This window comes from Lepisma saccharinum, chromosome 30, assembly GCF_977018435.1.
Source record: "Lepisma saccharinum chromosome 30, izLepSacc3.1, whole genome shotgun sequence".
Taxonomy (NCBI): Eukaryota; Metazoa; Arthropoda; class Insecta; order Zygentoma; family Lepismatidae; genus Lepisma; species Lepisma saccharinum.
Window position 1 is genome coordinate 37,167,994 of NC_139258.1, and position 17,858 is coordinate 37,185,851.

At 35.0% G+C, this 17,858-nt stretch overlaps 1 protein-coding gene across 1 annotated transcript in view; it reads left to right on the forward strand.

Moving 5' to 3' along the window:
* LOC145981958 (estradiol 17-beta-dehydrogenase 11-like) overlaps positions 1 to 17,367 on the forward strand; it is a 34,699-nt gene extending 17,332 nt beyond the window's left edge. Inside the window, exons 5-7 of the mRNA XM_083115453.1 lie at positions 2,408 to 2,490; positions 8,824 to 8,940; positions 16,287 to 17,367. Of these exons, the coding sequence (XP_082971579.1) occupies positions 2,408 to 2,490; positions 8,824 to 8,940; positions 16,287 to 16,383 (297 nt within the window). The 3' untranslated portion in view covers positions 16,384 to 17,367. The remainder of the gene's footprint in view (positions 1 to 2,407; positions 2,491 to 8,823; positions 8,941 to 16,286) is intronic.
* The last annotated feature ends 491 nt before the right edge of the window (positions 17,368 to 17,858 follow it).

Consider the following 17,858-nt stretch of genomic DNA (forward strand, 5'->3'; position numbering starts at 1 on the left):
GCAACTTTTTGGCCAATTGTGAAGATGAAGATGGATTGTGTTATGATGAAATAGATGAAGGGACAAACAAAAACACATATTGACAGTATACAACACAAGTCTCGCAGAAGATTATTATACTGGCCTCAACAGATATCCAGCCAAGGTGATTTCGAAAGATATAGCAACAAATGTGTTGGGGGGGCTGTATGTGTGTGTGTGTGACTAATAAACACACTGCGCATTAGAGAAATACAATATATATAAATAGAAATGTAGCAGAAGAAATAAACCTTTCACATAATTGATCATAACTAGGGAACGGAACTTTATGTGCTAAAAAACTCAGAAATATTTATTTTTTATGTGTCATAAATGTTGAAAATATGTGATAAAAACAGGAAAATATGTGACAAAAATAAAAACATTTGGTAACAAAAACAAACTATAACATGCATTTTAAACACCTGAAATCAGTTTCTAAATGATTACCTCTTAGCGAGCTATTTTTTGGAATAGTTGCAGTGGATCACCATAGTTTTTTCTTCCAAATTCTCCATTGTAAATCTGTGACGATTATCTCTAAAAAGCATCTTATATTGTGAGAAAGATCGCTCCACGTCACAAGAAACAATTCTTGCATATTTGAAGCACGAAATGTCACTAACGCTGAAGTTTTCCAAAGCTTCCTCTTCCTCTACTTCACTTTCCAAAACACGTGCAATTTGGCACAAAGTTTGAAAACCTTGTTTTTTCCAAAAAAAATTCTGTACATATAGACATTTGCACTCGTGCGTTAGATCCAGTGAATTCTTTCAGTTTCGTTTCTACTATACGCGGACGATTCAAGCTTTCGTATGGAATTGGAGAGAAAGGACAGGTTTCTTGAGATGTATGCCAATTCGACTTTTAAGGAGGGCTCCATCAACAGTTCTTGCAGAATTCTTCTTTGTCGAGATCATTTACAACAGAATATGTGAAAACATAAGAGCTCTTTATCCCAATGTCGATGAACTGGTTTCAAATGGGAAGAAGGTTTTTATCAAGTCGCCTAGAAGAATAGACATTTTTAAACAAAAATGTCCTGAAGTTCCCCTTCCCCCTACACCTGTAGTTACGCGATGGGGCACTTGGTTGGATGCAGATGTTATGCCCAGAACTTTGAAAAAATTGTAACAGATACAATTTTTTCAAAGTTCTGGGCATAACATCTGCATCCAACCAAGTGCCCCATCGCGTAACTACAGGTGTAGGGGGAAGGGGAACTTCAGGACATTTTTGTTTAAAAATGTCTATTCTTCTAGGCGACTTGATAAAAACCTTCTTCCCATTTGAAACCAGTTCATCGACATTGGGATAAAGAGCTCTTATGTTTTCACATATTCTATGCAACGCATGAGTCACACATTTAACGTGCACCATTTTGGGGTAGCTAACAGCAAGGCCTACTGCATGTAAGCTGCAGCATCTGTCAAGAGAAGAACATTGTCAAATTTTATGCCTTCCGGCCACAATAGCTGCATTGCTTCATTAAAAAGCCTTGCTATCGTTACGTGTAGCCAGCCCCAGCTACTTACAGCTATTTTCTCCCAATAGGATCGTAGGCGAGGCGCCAAAAGTCTGCCAGCGAGCGTGTTCAAAGACAAAACAAACCTAACACTTTCGATATGAAAGAGGTGTGGAGAATAAACATTTTTCCTTCGAGGATTTCGAGTTAGATGAAGTCAATGAGCGATTTTATGTATTTAAAATGAAAATTCGCAAAATATGTATTTACATACGGAAAACTGGAAAATATGTGTTTTTATGTAAAATAAAATTTGCTGTGTTGACATATAAGGCTATGATCAGAATTTTGGCAAAAATGAGGGTCTCTATCTTATCGCAGAAAAAACATTTATTTACCTAAAGTTCCTTTCCCTAATCATAACATTACACACAATGTAGCACAAAAACCATTCACATTCTAATTATTTCCTTGCCTCTGCTAATAGTGATTATGAAAGTATTTGTGAGATAGGCTGATCGCTTCCAATTGACTTATGGAAAGCTTTACCTTTGCCGCCATTTTTCAAGATGGCGGATTTTCCCCAAACATTTAAATCACGGATTTTTAATATAGAATTCACTACACCATTTCTATATAGTACAAAAACAATTTGTGTTGCAAATATTTCCATGTTAGACCATTATCATCCATTCATTTCCTCTACCATTATTTGATGCAAAAGTTACCCAACTCTGTGCATATTCTTTCATTAATCTCTTACAATTTGTTAAAAATGAAACTGTCCATACAATCGCTACTATGTGATATTATTTATCAATCGTATGTATGAAAACAGTTTCATCATCTATTTGTTAATTTCAGCCCACAGTGGTAGTTTGAGATGTTAACAATATTTACATTGATTTCTCCTCCTTCCAGGCCACAGGCAAGACTGGAATCTTCAATACAGCAGTTTGCTCTTACATAATCAACACTGGCATGCATCGTGGCTCCACACCTAAGTAAGTGTTTGTACTGTATTTGTAGTTTTGTTATTTAGCATAGCTTTTCTGCCACTTTTGGCTAACAGTGGCGGTGAGGATGAGTGAAAAAGGGGCACTCACAAAGAATATCCATGTCCACTAAATAAGTGTTACTTCTAGCTTGAGATCAGGTAGCCTCCAGCCTTCAGCTAAAAAATATATAAGAAATATGTATTGAATATAGCATGGAAATCTGCTAGCATCCAAAGAAAACTTATAATTGAAAAATTAAAAATTTGAGAAGAAATAGTAATGTTTCTTGTTCTTCTGTTTCTCTTCTTATATCAGCAGAATAACTATATGAAATAAAATTATTTGATACTGATAAATATAGCAATTATAGAGGAGCTGTAACTGTTTAAAAAAATCATAGAAATGTTATTTTCAAAAGGAAAGAAATGTTTAAATGACAACATCAACCTTTTTAAGAAATATTGAAAACTGAAAAGAAACTTGATAAAATAACACTAACAGAAAATGCATGTAGCAATTTTAATAATAAACATTTTGCTACTGTGCTTTAAAAAAAATACCAGTCTGTTTTGTGAAAAATAAAAAATAATCTATTAAAATTTTAGCAATACGTTTTTAAATATACTTGTATTTATATTTAGTTTGAAATAAAAATAGTGATATTATTGTAGCAGGTATGCTATTGTAATTTTATATTGGAAAGGAAGTGTTTGCGATCAAGTCACAATTTTTGTACGATGATTATAATTAACTTTTATAACACAAATAAAAATGACAACAGTATTTTGATATCAGATCTCAGAAAAGTGATACAATAAATGCTAGAATGTAAGCTAAATGAAAAAAAAAACTATTTAGAAAGAAGTTTGAGATCCATGGATGTGATTTGTAATTACTCAAATTAAATAAAAGTTTGAAGTAAGGGGTACGGTATTTAATCATGGAATCACATCAACATTCCAGAATACTGATTATGTCCATATCTACGAGAGAGTTTGAAATGCTGGAAACTTGGCACCAAAAGTCGGTTCTTGTGAAACAAGCATTGAGAGTTTGTAGCATTTTTAAGTGGATCACTTGACTCAAGCATGACATGTATCTAAGACAATTGAAAATGAGGAAAATTTTAATTTCCAACATCTGTTGATGATATGGATTGGGTGAAGAGGTAATACCGAATCAGGGACGGCAACAGGGTTGGGCACAGGTGGCAAGCGATCACCCAAAGATGACTGTGCCCACCTGATTGCCCACCCAATCAAATTTAACTTTGAATGATTTAAGGACAGTATATTTTGGACAGATTCAACCTGTACTTACATATGGTATCTCTTTCTGGGGCAGTTCACCCAAAATGCAGAAAATTTTTATTTGGCAAAAACGCATATTAAAAATTATGAAGAATGTATCCCTCTCAAACCCAACAAAACAAATTTTCAACAAATTTCAAATATTACCTCTTCCATGTTTGCACATATTAGAAACGTTGTACTTTATTCATACAAATTCTAAAATCTTCTCAAAAAATCTGGACATATACAAGTACAGCACTCGTATGCATAACTCGCTCCACCTTTCTACTGTCCGCACATCCAAAACACATAGTGGTCTAGGATTTCAAGGTGTAAAACTCTATAACAAGCTGCCAGAAGAATTCAAGAATCATAATCCAACCAAATTTAAAATAACAGTAAAAAGCTTGCTTATGAAGTATTTGTTTTATAGCACAGAGGAGTACTTAGATCATATTTTTCATTAATAGATATAACCTTTGATTTTTCTTCTATTTTTATGTTATTCTATACTCTTTTATACTTTTTAATATGCATAAGTATGTGTTAATTTCTTTGTACTCAAAATTATACATGTAATTGACGTATCCCATATCATAGTGCTATTTGTACTTATATGATCAAGTGGATGGAAATAAATCATATCATATCAACAAATAATACACTATGGGAAATTTGAATGATGTTCAATATATCAGTGTATTCTGATGATCATTCCATGTATATTTTACTTGTGAATATTATGTACACTAGAAATGTTCACATATTATCATCCCAGAAAAGCTTTACTGTCTTTTGTTGAAAAATGGATCTATTGAATAAGTTTAGGAAAGTTGGAGAAAAATATTACGTTGAATGAAATTTATGAAATTTTCTTTCGATTTCATTAACTTATTCATTGTAAATCGAAACGAATTACCAGAGGTTTTGAAACAAAAACTGTGTCCAATGAACACTTAAATGATTAGAAACAACTAGTAGGCTTACGAGGCCTTTTGTGGGAGGCACAAAATTATGCGAGGTATAATGAAGATAGGAGGGCTAAGCTCCATACCTGCACTGGGGTAAAAATGCTTTCAAAAGTGCAACATAATAAAAAAAAAATAGATACTTGGAATGTGGTAAAAATATAGAATTATAACTAACTATCTGACATAACTTAACCAAAAAGTTCTAATTGAAACTTGTGTAGAGGGGGTGGGAGTTCTTAACAGTTCCGGACTTACACATATATAAATTCCGACCTGGGTATGAAAGTAATCTATAAATAAACAAATAAAACCATCTTCTTCACATTGCTTCCTCCAGCAACACAAAAATCATTTCGTCTTTTTAATTAGGTCTACATTGAAATGCCAGAAAAGACATGGTCAATTTGATGCGTCCCTTTCCTTATTTCATCGCAATTTTTATGTACTTGTCATCTTCAAATAGCCATATTGTATCCAAAAGAACAATTATTTTCATTATGCTAATAAGAAGCAATCACAATAATCACTACAGTACTGAGGTAAATACTTTTTGATATAACAATTCCGTAGGTTTGAAAAGGAACCACATAATTATTGATTCATGATTGGTAAAAGAGAGACGCGGTAGTATATAAATACGGAGAAACTAGTACTCACTTTTATCCGCGAAGCTGTTTTTTCTTCTTTTTCGATTAATTTCAGTGGCCACTGCCACCATCCTCGTTGATGGCAGTGGCCACTGAAATTAATCGAAAAAGAAGAAAAAACAGCTTCGCGGATAAAAGTGAGTACTAGTTTCTCCGTATTTATAATTATTGAGTTGCTGAAAACCTGTCAGTTATGCAAGCATGTGACTAACTTACATAGAATAAAAAGAGTGAAAGGGTGGAAGGAAAATTTTGATTCGAGGGCATCCGAGACACAATAATAAAGATTTAAAGTTTGGAAGCATCAAAGGTTCAAGCGAATCTGTAGATAAAGCTGAATTAAAGGAAACAAGTTGTCACAAAATATCCGGAAGACGTTTTTGTTTGTTTGTAAGCCTACTTTCATACTAAGATACGTATAAGCTAATTGGCACTAGTCCTACAGTTCAAAGTGTGGTCAGAACTAATATGTGGTGTTCTTCCACCGGGGGAGGTTCGAACCAAGGACCCTTTAATTTCAAGGCGACAGCATTATGCCTTTGAAGAGAATATACAAAAAGAGCTCACACCAAATGTGTTGTTTTATCAAAACAGAACGTGCGTCCATTTAAGAGATGTATTGCCTGAGGATTGAAATATATCTTCCACTTACAGACAGAACTATTTGAAAGTTACGGAAAACAGCGTCATTGTTCACGGAGTTAGCTGCCATGATCCAAAAATGAAACACTGTGGAATTGAAACTACTAACTCAGCTTTCGAAGTGCTAAGAACTAATAAATCTCCATTTGTGGAAGAGTATGCTGTGGCTGATTTGACTGATTGTTTTATTTTAAGTCACTTTTCTGTAGTTGTAGCTATAAAAGTGATGAAGGGACGAACACAAACACACAGAGGCATACAAAGCAAAACCTACAAATGGGGTCTCTTCGTTGTTTTACTGATAATGTTCCAGGTTCAATACCCTGTGGAGGCACGTAGTGGTTTGGATCCCACTTTAAACTGTAAGTCTAGTCCGCATTAGCCTTTCTGTACATAAAGTGGACTCATAAACGAACTCAAACACAAACAAACCCCACAAATGACTATCTTGACTGAGGTTTCAGGTGCCAGAGACTCGTTGGTCTGCAAAAACTAAGTTTCCAGGGTGTATTGTGTAGAAGAGAAGTTGACATTTGAGTTTGAAAGAGTCATCCCTTGAAGCCCAGGTGATCTGTGAAGAAAAGATGAATTACGGGATATGATGAATCACTTTGATAAATTCCTTATTGCCAAAATCGATTTCTACAACACAAAACTATTTGTTACCTAAATGAATGTGTTTATCTAACTGTACGTTTGTTCCTTCTCCCGCATTAGAGAGACTTCAGAAATCAAATATCAGCTTAGCAAATAATCTCTTCAATTCTGAACAAATTTTTCAATGCTATTTTTCAGTGATATTTTGTCATAATAACTTTCTTTAGCCTAGGAAAACCTTATAAAGAATGATCGAAGCATTGGTTATTCATGTGTTTTAAAACTTTCTTAATAAGAAATTCCTTTTAATCCAAACATTCATATGCATTTGACAGTTGTAAAAAACCTTGTAAGCCAAGAAAAGTGATCATTAACTCCCAACGAGAAAGCTACGCTTCTTTCTGTTAAAAATTCATGTGATGAAGATGCCATGCTCGGTTGAATTATGAAAACTAATTAAATTCTTCACCACTGCCTACCAATCACACATTCTGTCTTGGCCGAATATATAAAATGGAGTACGTGCCTTGTATTTTTTGCATAATATGTAAAACTCACATGTGGTCTTAAACTGCCCACCCTAACTTATCAATATACGGCTTCTGTCCACCCGGTCGAAAATTTCTGGCGCCGCCCCTGCACTGAATACACCCTGTGTTCATCAGATCTCACAACTCTGGACGTTCATTTAAGGCAAAGAGGGACAATTAAGCACCAGGCATGCATTTATTCTAATATCGTCGGAATGAGCAATGCTACTAAAAAGATCTCCACCAGAAATGAAGAGTATGAATTTCTCCCCATGTGGCAAGTGGAAGCGGTTTCCTAAGTTGATTATTAAGCCTTATACGATTTTTGAAAAATATGATTAGTATTTACCGAATCCCATGTATTCCTTATGGGACATCAACTTCAACTTCAAGTTACGGCTCATCAAATGGGAGTTTCGACTTTTCCTACTACTATGACATAGTTCAATGTGTCCCTTTTCCGTCCATGTACTTTTCTACGTCATCGGATGTTTGATATTCCTGAGAGAACGAATAAAATAATGGTCCCATAAGCCTAGTGCATTTCTCCTTGCCTCCTACGGCCATCCTGGCAGTGTTGCCAAACCTGATGTGCATAATAGAGCTAAATTTCACCATTAATATAGCTAAAGAGGACTTTCAAGGAGCTAGATTAACGAAGGCTGCATAAAGTGCCTACTAGGGTAATTTTAGTTGTCAGAGGGGTGCGGGTGCTGCTATTACTGTTAGCTTTAAAGTGATGGCAATTCATTCTTAGTTTTCACCGCCTAGATTTGGCAGCATCACCCATCTCAATAATCCAATGATGTTAATATAAAATCGAAAATAAAGGGTTCCCGGATAACAAAATTGTCATCTTCATCTTAGCCACAGTGCTATATATAAAAATACATGGGGAGGAAAGAAGAGGTGGGTGACGCAGCCTATAGCTATACGAATATCACGTCACGTGCAAAATGTACAATCATGGCAAAAGTTGGTATTTATGGGCCGAAGCCAGTGGTGGCATCATAGTGGGGCAGAGGGCAGGTGCCACAGTTCACAGTCAAACGAGTGCACGAAAGAGTCAGACCTGGCTCCAAAAGAGCGAAGTTGGCAACAGTGATCAGCAGCTGCCCCAGCAAGAAAGACCTAGGTGAAATTGTCCCTCCTCGCCTTAATGAAGACACTTAAAGATAAGGTTTAAAGCAAAAAGCTGGAAAAGCACTGACTTCGAAGCAGCAATTGAATGAACACCACTTGTGAAGTTTGTTATTACATTGGTATATTATTAGCAGAGTGACACCAACAGTTTGAACACATAACATAACTTTAAAATATTACATTTGGTTATTCTAATGTACTTAGGTCATAAAATTGAAAGTAACTTAATAAGCAATGTCTATATAACCAGTGCTCGAAAGGTGAGGGGGATCTGGGGATGCTATCCCCCTAGTTATGAAAGCCCCAATTAGGATAATTTGCATAGATTTCCCCCACATATTGCATTGTCTCCAAAGTTGATTCACACAAGCATCTTCCACCAATCCCCAAACTCAACCAAGCGTGCCCCCAACACAGAAATTTCTACTTCAAGCACGGTTTTTAATTACTTAAAGTGAATATTGGGATAACTTGTATTAGAACTTTAACATTATCTATAGTTTCTTCCATTTCTTAGGGTCATGTCCATACTCGAACCAAATGATGCTGTTGAAGAAATTGTTGCAGGAATTCTTTGCAATGAGAAGACTGTGTATATTCCTCGCTATGTTAGATGGATTCTCCCATACAAATAGTAAGTGTAGTTAATGATGATGAAGCCCAACTTAAAAATTTCCACATCATTTATAATTTACGAGCTGTTAGAAAAGCTCGCGGTCTGCCATAAGATGTGCATAAAGCACAATAAATAAAGTTTTAAAAAATACATACATAGTACAGTGTCTCACACTGTGGCTGTGCAGTCTAACACATGATGCTTTGTGCTCCGGCTATGGGACATGTGCAAGTCTCCTGGGGGGAAAAGAGTAACAACTTTTCTTCTGAGATTTTGGTCTGTGTATGGGACCCAATTTTCACCATAGTGAGGAAATTGGGGAGTTACAAAACAGAGTAGCATAACCCAGTCATGGAATCCTACAACAGTGACTGGGGGTTCATCGTGTTGATCACATGTCACCCCATAACTGGTTGTATGATATCCCACCTCAACAGGTTAGAGTGAAGTGGCAGTTGGTAGGTAGGCTGTTACACCACAACCACAGGTTATTAATTATTATTATACATACTACAGTAAAGAACTATACTGCATTAAACTTACTGCACATCCTAGCTCATACAGGCTTGGGTAACTTACTTGTACTTATTGAGCACATGTTTTGTGTTGTGTTAGCTTTCAGCCCATGCACTGCACCAGTCAGGGGTTTATCCAGGATTTTTCCCTGGGGGGGGGGGGGGGGTGGAAAATTTTGGCAGGTGTAAGTTTGGGGATGGTAAGTGCATATTTTGGACTGTTTTTAAAATATTCGTCCTAATTCAATTTGTTCATAGATGTTTCCAGAGATTAACCCCCTCCCTTCCCTTCACGTAACATTTCAGAAGAAAAAAAAATGTCAAATGCTGGAAAAGATGGAAAATAGATTTTTGTGTTAATGTTAACATTTCAGTCTAACTTTTCAAGTATTGCTTTCCAATAATGTTCAATAACATACTTGATTTAATCAATCATTAGACAAACACAAGTCATGACATTAACAAATACAACATTTAAACATATTATTACGAGGGATTATTTCATGCAATTCTTAAGTTGGTTATAAAGAAATTAGGAAAACTTGCGCAATATTTTTTTACTGTATTTGTATGGTTCTTATCGTAGGTATAACTCAGATATTATCTTTGGGGTGCCCAATTCATTGATGAAATATCGGTGAGAATGCATTGCATGGGTGCGTGCGCTCTTGCCTGTCTGAAGTAGTAGTAATAAGTGCATGTATCTGCAGATATAATATGACTCTTAAATAAATGAGCACACTGCGAGCGAAGTGAGCAAGACATTTTTTAGAACTTTCACTTTGCAACAGAAAGAGCACAATGAAACGAGCTATTTTTTTTCTCTCCACGTTTTCCAGCAGGCAATGGCAAACACCGTCGTGCCCCCACTGGTGCGCCTGTGGTCTAATACAAATTTGGGACTTAATGTAAATAATTTTTTTTTTTATATTTAATTCCTTATACTTCCTTTGTTCTTCTGCAAAGTTGGAAAAAATTGAATTTGTCATTATGTCAGGGAACAGACTAGATAAAAAGAGGAAGACAATTTTTACAATATCTTTGCAAAGTGACAATAACTTTAATTCAATAGGGTGCCAGTAATTTCACAGGGCACTACACTTTTCTATTTATATCTGTTTTGCTTGTTCGGCAGCCCATTTGTCCTTTGCAACCAGGCAAACCCCGCGTGACCAAACCCCCCTTTTTTTACAACTCTCTTTCTAATATATAATTTATTTTACAAAGGTAAGAACTCTTTGAGCCACAAAAATGGTTACATACATCAACTATAGACATGAATGAATCACTTATGTTCTTCATGAAATACTTGCCGTTTTATATCGAATACTCGGGCAGTAAATTTTATATTCGTACTTTATGAATATCCGTTGAAAGAAATTGTACCTACATAGTATATTGTCACTGCTTTTCTACTCACCACTTTCGGTTTCTTTCTCTCTGGTTTCATTTTCTCTACCTTCTTCAACCAGTTTTGTAGTAAAGTTTCAGACATTGTTACTCTATGCAGAACAACAACACATGAACTGACATGCTACACTAAGACTGACCTAAGTTCTAAGGCATTTGACTGTTCTCTTCTTTACCACTCCAAAATCATCCATCTCACCCAAGTTACAGAAAATAGTGGTGTTAACCATAGTAACACAATTCACTACAAGGAGTCAAACCTGTATTTTTGAATTTCTTCCCTTACTTTTAGCGTACATTTTTCACATGAAGGAATCAAAAGGAAAATGCAACGAAATCTAAATTTCATTGACTCGGGGGTTGAATTTACAAATCTGTAACGTATTTATGAAATATTTATTTAAGTATTCAAACGCTGAACTGTCAACACTGTGTGCAGTTAAGACCACTTTGTTATAAACAGGTCTTTTAAGATGATGTGTACACTAACGAACTCTAGCGTTAAATATAAGAAGTAGAGATGACGTCAGGTGTGATCTGATTGGTGCTGCACAAACGAGCTCGAGTGTTCAAGAGCGACCAGGAAGGCTGAATCACTCGAGTTCTGGGTAGCACGCCGATCAGATACACTGCACGTACACTAGCGTTATTCATGTAAGGTAGAGTTCGTTAGTTCTAATTGGTATTTGGTATGTGTCTTTAATTTAACTTAGGGGAGTAATGGAACGATAGAATGGTTCCAAAAGATTTTTGTTAACATTATATTTTTCAATTTGGTTTCAATACGTGCAATAAAACTCATGTTAATATATAACTTCATCTGGTTTCTTTGAAACATGCTGGATTTAATTGTAACATCTGTATTTTTCAATGAACATTCTCGAGACGCATAGGACTCTCTATAGCATGCTCCACTGCGCGGTCACATCAGCCTCGTTTCCTCACGGGAGTTTGGTTTTCTCGAAGGAACCGAGGGTGGTGATAAGAGAGAGCGTGGTTCCGATCCACGGACCTCTGGGTTATGGGCCCAGCACGCTTCCACTGCGCCACTCTGCTTCTTTTCCGAACTCCAACTTGTTCCCGGCGGTCGTCGTATCCACTTGCTTGACGAATCCTCAGTTAATTTAATGTGATGAAAAGCCTTTTTTATGTCTAGCACACTATAAACATTTCCTTGGCTAATTGACATCAAACTTTCCTCTAACACCGTGTTAGGAAAGGCATCAAATAGTATATGTTTATTGACTTCAGAGTAATTACAAACAAGCCTACTTTTATTGTTTTTACCTTTCACTATGAAGCAAGGTGAACAATAGTTACTTTGGCACCCTTCTATAATTCCCTTTTCTAATAAATCTTGAACAATTGATTCAATTTCTAATCTTTTCTCACGAGTTACTGGATATGTTAATATATATATATATATATATATATATATATATATATATATATATATATATATATATAAAAATCTGAGCAGTTTTAATCGTGAAGGCGAGACAGATACCTTTTCAATTGACTAACATGAGCTCGACGAACTTTCCTGGAGTCATTTACATTTTCTAATAAAACACTATTACCCCCTAGAAATTTTATTATCTTATAAGGTCCAGCATATTTCATACTCAATGATTTAGTTATATTTTGTGCTAGACTAGAGATTTCATGCGTCTCTACTAAAACTAAGTCACCTACCGAAAATCTTATGTCTGCAAATGTTTTCTTATACATTTTGTCTCGCTTATGCCACATTTTAACCATATTTTCAATGGCAAGTTCCCATTTATTTATTAAATCTTGTTTTTCAAGATGTTCATCAGACAAGATAAATTGCCACTTAACTTCTAGAGGAGAGTACAACTTCCTACCCAAAAATAATTCTGCCGGAGACATCTTTAAGGTTTCATGATATACTGAATTGATACTAAAGACAATTTCTTGTAAAACACTTGACCATTTGTCTTGTCTGTTGTGTATATAAGTTCGCATGGAACTTTTAATAGTAGATATGTATCTTTCACTCAAGTTTGCCGCCGCATGGTATGGCGAAATTGTAATATGACGAATTCCCATGGAGTATAAATATGAGGTGAAATATTGACTTTTAAAATAAGCTGCATTATCAGTTACACATTCATAAGGTATTCCTAGTAACATAAATGTTTTATGTAGTAATTTGACACACATTTTAGAACTAATTTTAGCCATTGCGTGACATACACAAAACCTAGTAGCGGCGTCTACCATTATTAATATAAACTTATTTCCACCAGACATGGGTAACGGACCTATTACGTCCATAAAGATACGTTGCAAGGGTAATTTTATGATTTCTGACATCAAAGCATTAGACGCAGGTACATTTCTTTTCTTTGCCTTTTGGCAAACATCACAACTACTTACAAATCGTTGAATGTGATTTTTCATACCTTCCCACGTAAATCTAGACTGTATTTTCTTGAGAGTTTTTACCCAATAACAATGGGATCCACCAATTACATTCGAGTGAAAATAATCGATTATTGAATTTTGTAAATGTTCTGGCACACATATTTTAAACGTTTGATTTAGTGCACGAGTTTTCTTGTACAAAATATTATTAACTAACTTATAATCTGGAACCAATTCTTTATTATTTATTTTATCTATGATTCGGGACAATACTTTATCTTTTTTCTGTTCCAAATCAAATGATAAAGAGAATAATGGATGAAAATACATTCCCAAATTTACATGTTGCAATTCTTCAAGTTCTAAACTTTCTGTATCAAATTCTTGACTGTTGTAAATGCGTGAGAGAAAATCAGCTATAACATTAGCCGTGGTGGAAATGTGAGAGATTTCAAACTGATATTCAGAAAGCTTTTCTAAATAGCGAGCATACAATGGATATTTCTTAGCTCTCCTTATCATCCATGTAACACTGAGGGAATCCATCTGAACCGTAAATGGTCTTAATTTTAAATAGAAACCAAATTTCTCGATAGCTAACATTAAACCCATTAATTCTATTTCATATATAGTTTTTGATTTATGTTTCTCTTTCAACCGTTTGGAATGAAAATAAACAGGTTTTAGTTGACCTTGTTCATTTTCCTGCAACAACGTGCATCCAAACCCTTTTAGGCTTCCATCCACTTGTACTGTGAAGGGTTTATTGAGGTCGGGTAGTTTCAGAACTACAAAATCTTCAAAACATTGCTTTAGTTTGTTGAAGGCAGACTGTTGAGACTGTCCCCACTGAAATTTAACTCCTGACAACATGATTTCTCTCAAGGGAAACAAACCCCTTTCTACAATTTTCTCAATTGCTAGCAAAAATTGAAATATATTATCCGAAGATTCGGATACCACTGGCGGAACATCCGCAATAGCTTGAACTAACGTATTATGTGCAATATGACTAGTTAACTTGCTTAACACACCATCAGGAAAAATAACACTATTGTTACTCCTTTCATTAATAGTAAGCCTAGCTTCTTCGTCTGAATCAGAGAACTGTATTAAATTGTGATGAGGCCATCTATTTACCCAGGAAGTCCTGATAGGAACCCTATAACTAGGTTGTACCTCTACATTTCTTTGGTCGAGTACATTAATAGGATTATTCTCATTACCTTCAGATCGCTGGTCTCTGTTACGAGTTGAAGAAAAGGGCTCACGATATTGCGTGAGATCCAAGTCTCCCACCTGATCTAAGGTTAATAAAGAATTCACACCATCCATTTTCTTTATATTGCAAATAGTGTATCTGTAATTAGAAACATACATTAACACTAAATTCTAATTTTCATCTCTCCCCCATTATGTTACATAACCAATTAAATTTTCCTTCTCTTTTACAATAAACAGATTGAATACTGGCCTTTTTCAATGCAACGAGCAGAGCAAACCGACAGCTGGTATGTAAGGTCAAATGAACATGCCTCTGAAAACACACGATCAACCATGCTCTGCTACCACTCTTATCACCACCCTCGGTTCCTTCGAGAAAACCAAACTCCCGTGAGGAAACGAGGCTGATGTGACCACGCAGTGGAGCATGCTATAGAGAGTCCTATGCGTCTCGAGAATGTTCATTGAAAAATACAGATGTTACAATTAAATCCAGCATGTTTCAAAGAAACCAGATGAAGTTATATATTAACATGAGTTTTATTGCATGTATTGAAACCAAATTGAAAAATATAATGTTAACAAAAATCTTTTGGAACCATTCTATCGTTCCATTACTCCCCTAAGTTAAATTAAAGACACATACCAAATACCAATTAGAACTAACGAACTCTACCTTACATGAATAACGCTAGTGTACGTGCAGTGTATCTGATCGGCGTGCTACCCAGAACTCGAGTGATTCAGCCTTCCTGGTCGCTCTTGAACACTCGAGCTCGTTTGTGCAGCACCAATCAGATCACACCTGACGTCATCTCTACTTCTTATATTTAACGCTAGAGTTCGTTAGTGTACACATCATCTTAAAAGACCTGTTTATAACAAAGTGGTCTTACAGTATGTCTCCCTGGAAGGAGGGTGAGAGGTCAGTTTGACATTTTCCAGATGGCAGTGCCCCTTCTGTAAAGTTGACCTTGTCAAGGGAGCTTGGGGTTTTCAGGAAATGACCATGCTGAACATTCCACCCTCCTTCTTTGAATTGGACTTTGCTTCTTGTAGCTCTACAAATAGTTCCTTTATGTTGAAGTATTGTCATTCTATTGTTCATATAAAAATCCAGGGAGGGTGTTCAAATTTTCTGCTTGGGGGGGGGGGTGTTCGTCAAAATTTGGGAGGGTGTTGGGGGTGTTAGGGGTGTGTGGATAAATCACTGCTGCACCTTGAGGCCAGTAAGCAGCAGAACAGAAGTGCGGGAGTTGCATAAGAATACAATGACATGAGCTTTCCCATTGCATGATCATGGTGGTGGAAGCCTTCTACCTTGCTCCCTCCCTCCTTTCCTATCTCTATATTCTTACAGTGCTCCAACACCTTACTCGCTCTGCAGTCAACTCGTTCATATAAGAGCACTCTTCCACAAGTACAGTGGTGGTTTGGATCCCACTTTAAACAGTAGGCCAGTCCTAATTAGCCTTACTAGGCATAAAGTAGACTTAAAACATCAACTCAACCAACTCACAATTACAGTGGATTGCCTATATCTGTTCTAGTATATTGCTGTAACATTATCCTTATCAAATTAATGTTGGCTAAATGTACTGAAAAATAAAGTTTTAAAAGTAGAAGAATAAGATTAGCTTAGAGATTAACAATGTTCCTCTTAACGTTCAAGTTTTTTCTGTATTTAATTTACTTTGACCTTCTTTGTTTCAGTGTTCATTGTATAGTAGCAAAGTATAATCGATACATAATAGTAGTAATAATACTTGAAATATCTCAATCTGTTAACCCAGAATGCTTAAAACCAGTTGTTTTTTTTTTCAGTCTCTTTCCAAGCAAAAGTTGTACAACATTAGTGAACAATGTCTTTGGAGCTGCAGCAAGACTAAATAACATCAGTCCAGTCAAGAAATCAGTTTAGGAGGAGAATGTCACAAATGAAACAAAAGTTAACCTTATCAAGATAACAAGAACTTGATCATCTTATCTTTAAAGAAAAACTTAAATTCTTCACAAATATGATGGTTTCTGAATGTAATATGGAATGTACTAGTTGGGGGATTGGATCTTTTTGAAAACACATAAAAATGCCATGGAATTAACCCCAACCTAAACTATACAAAAATTTCATGTTTGAAGCACTTGATTCGTGGGAAAACAACCACTTCAACCTCACAAAGAGGGTCACAATATCCAGCAAAGGATTACCAAATTTAATGTAAATTGTCAAATAAAGATTAAACACTTTCAAGTAATTAATATGTGCACTAAAGTTCACACACCCAAGCAAAACTCAGAATTAATTGAATAACCTTAGAAAGTATATGTATTAAAAATAATTGTATACAGCCCAATACCTTCAATTTGGAATAAGGTTATTAAGTTCATGAAACACTCCAAGAATGTTAAGTTTCAAATTTAACTATTTTATTTAAGAAACAGCAATACTCTCATTCATCAATCTATAACATAATTTTACCAAACTTTTCCTAAGAAATATTTCCTACAATGACACTATTTTGGCTTAAATTTAATGGCGTACACAATTTTTTTCACATAACATGTCTTGTCACACGAAAAAAATGGATTATACGACTATACGTACATTGTTCAACAGATACACGTTACAAAAACCTTTCATTTTCATGAATGCCATCAATTCATATAAAAAAAGACTGTGATGATGTGTGTATGCGTATAATCTATTTAAGAAAGATAAACTGTACTTATGTAAAGAACCATAAATTAAAAGTTAAGTTTTACAAGGGTGAAACCAATATGATATACTGTATGTGTTGTTACACATATGATGTAACATGTTACATGTTATTTGATTTATTCTTGCTGTGAAGAGAAACAACAATAATGGTTTGTCCATTACATATTATTGATTCTACATTTCAACCTAGAACAATAATATATTTAATTATTTTTTTGTTTCATAATTTAAAACAAATTATTAAAGTATTTTCTGTGTATTTAATTATACACATTTCTCAGTATGTGTTGGTAATATAATCCCTATACTCCATATTTTTTCTCATCACAATTATTATCATTGATAAGTTATGCATGTAAATAGAATTTTCATTTCATTATTACATTGTACAGTTCATGAAGTTTGATTCATTGTTCATTCTTGTAAATATTGTTCATATTCAAATAAAAATATATTGTAAAATACAAGACTTTTATTTTATTAATTAACTTCTGTCACCTACAAACAATGGAGCACATGCCAACCTTTAGGTTAAACATAATCATTTTTTTTAAAGCCAAGCTAACAGTGAATGTTTTCACATCACATCTTGCTTATACTACTATGCAATTTTTCCTTTTTACATTTGTTTATAATAATTGCATATATCTCTAACTTTCTCTGTATGTGTTTGTGCA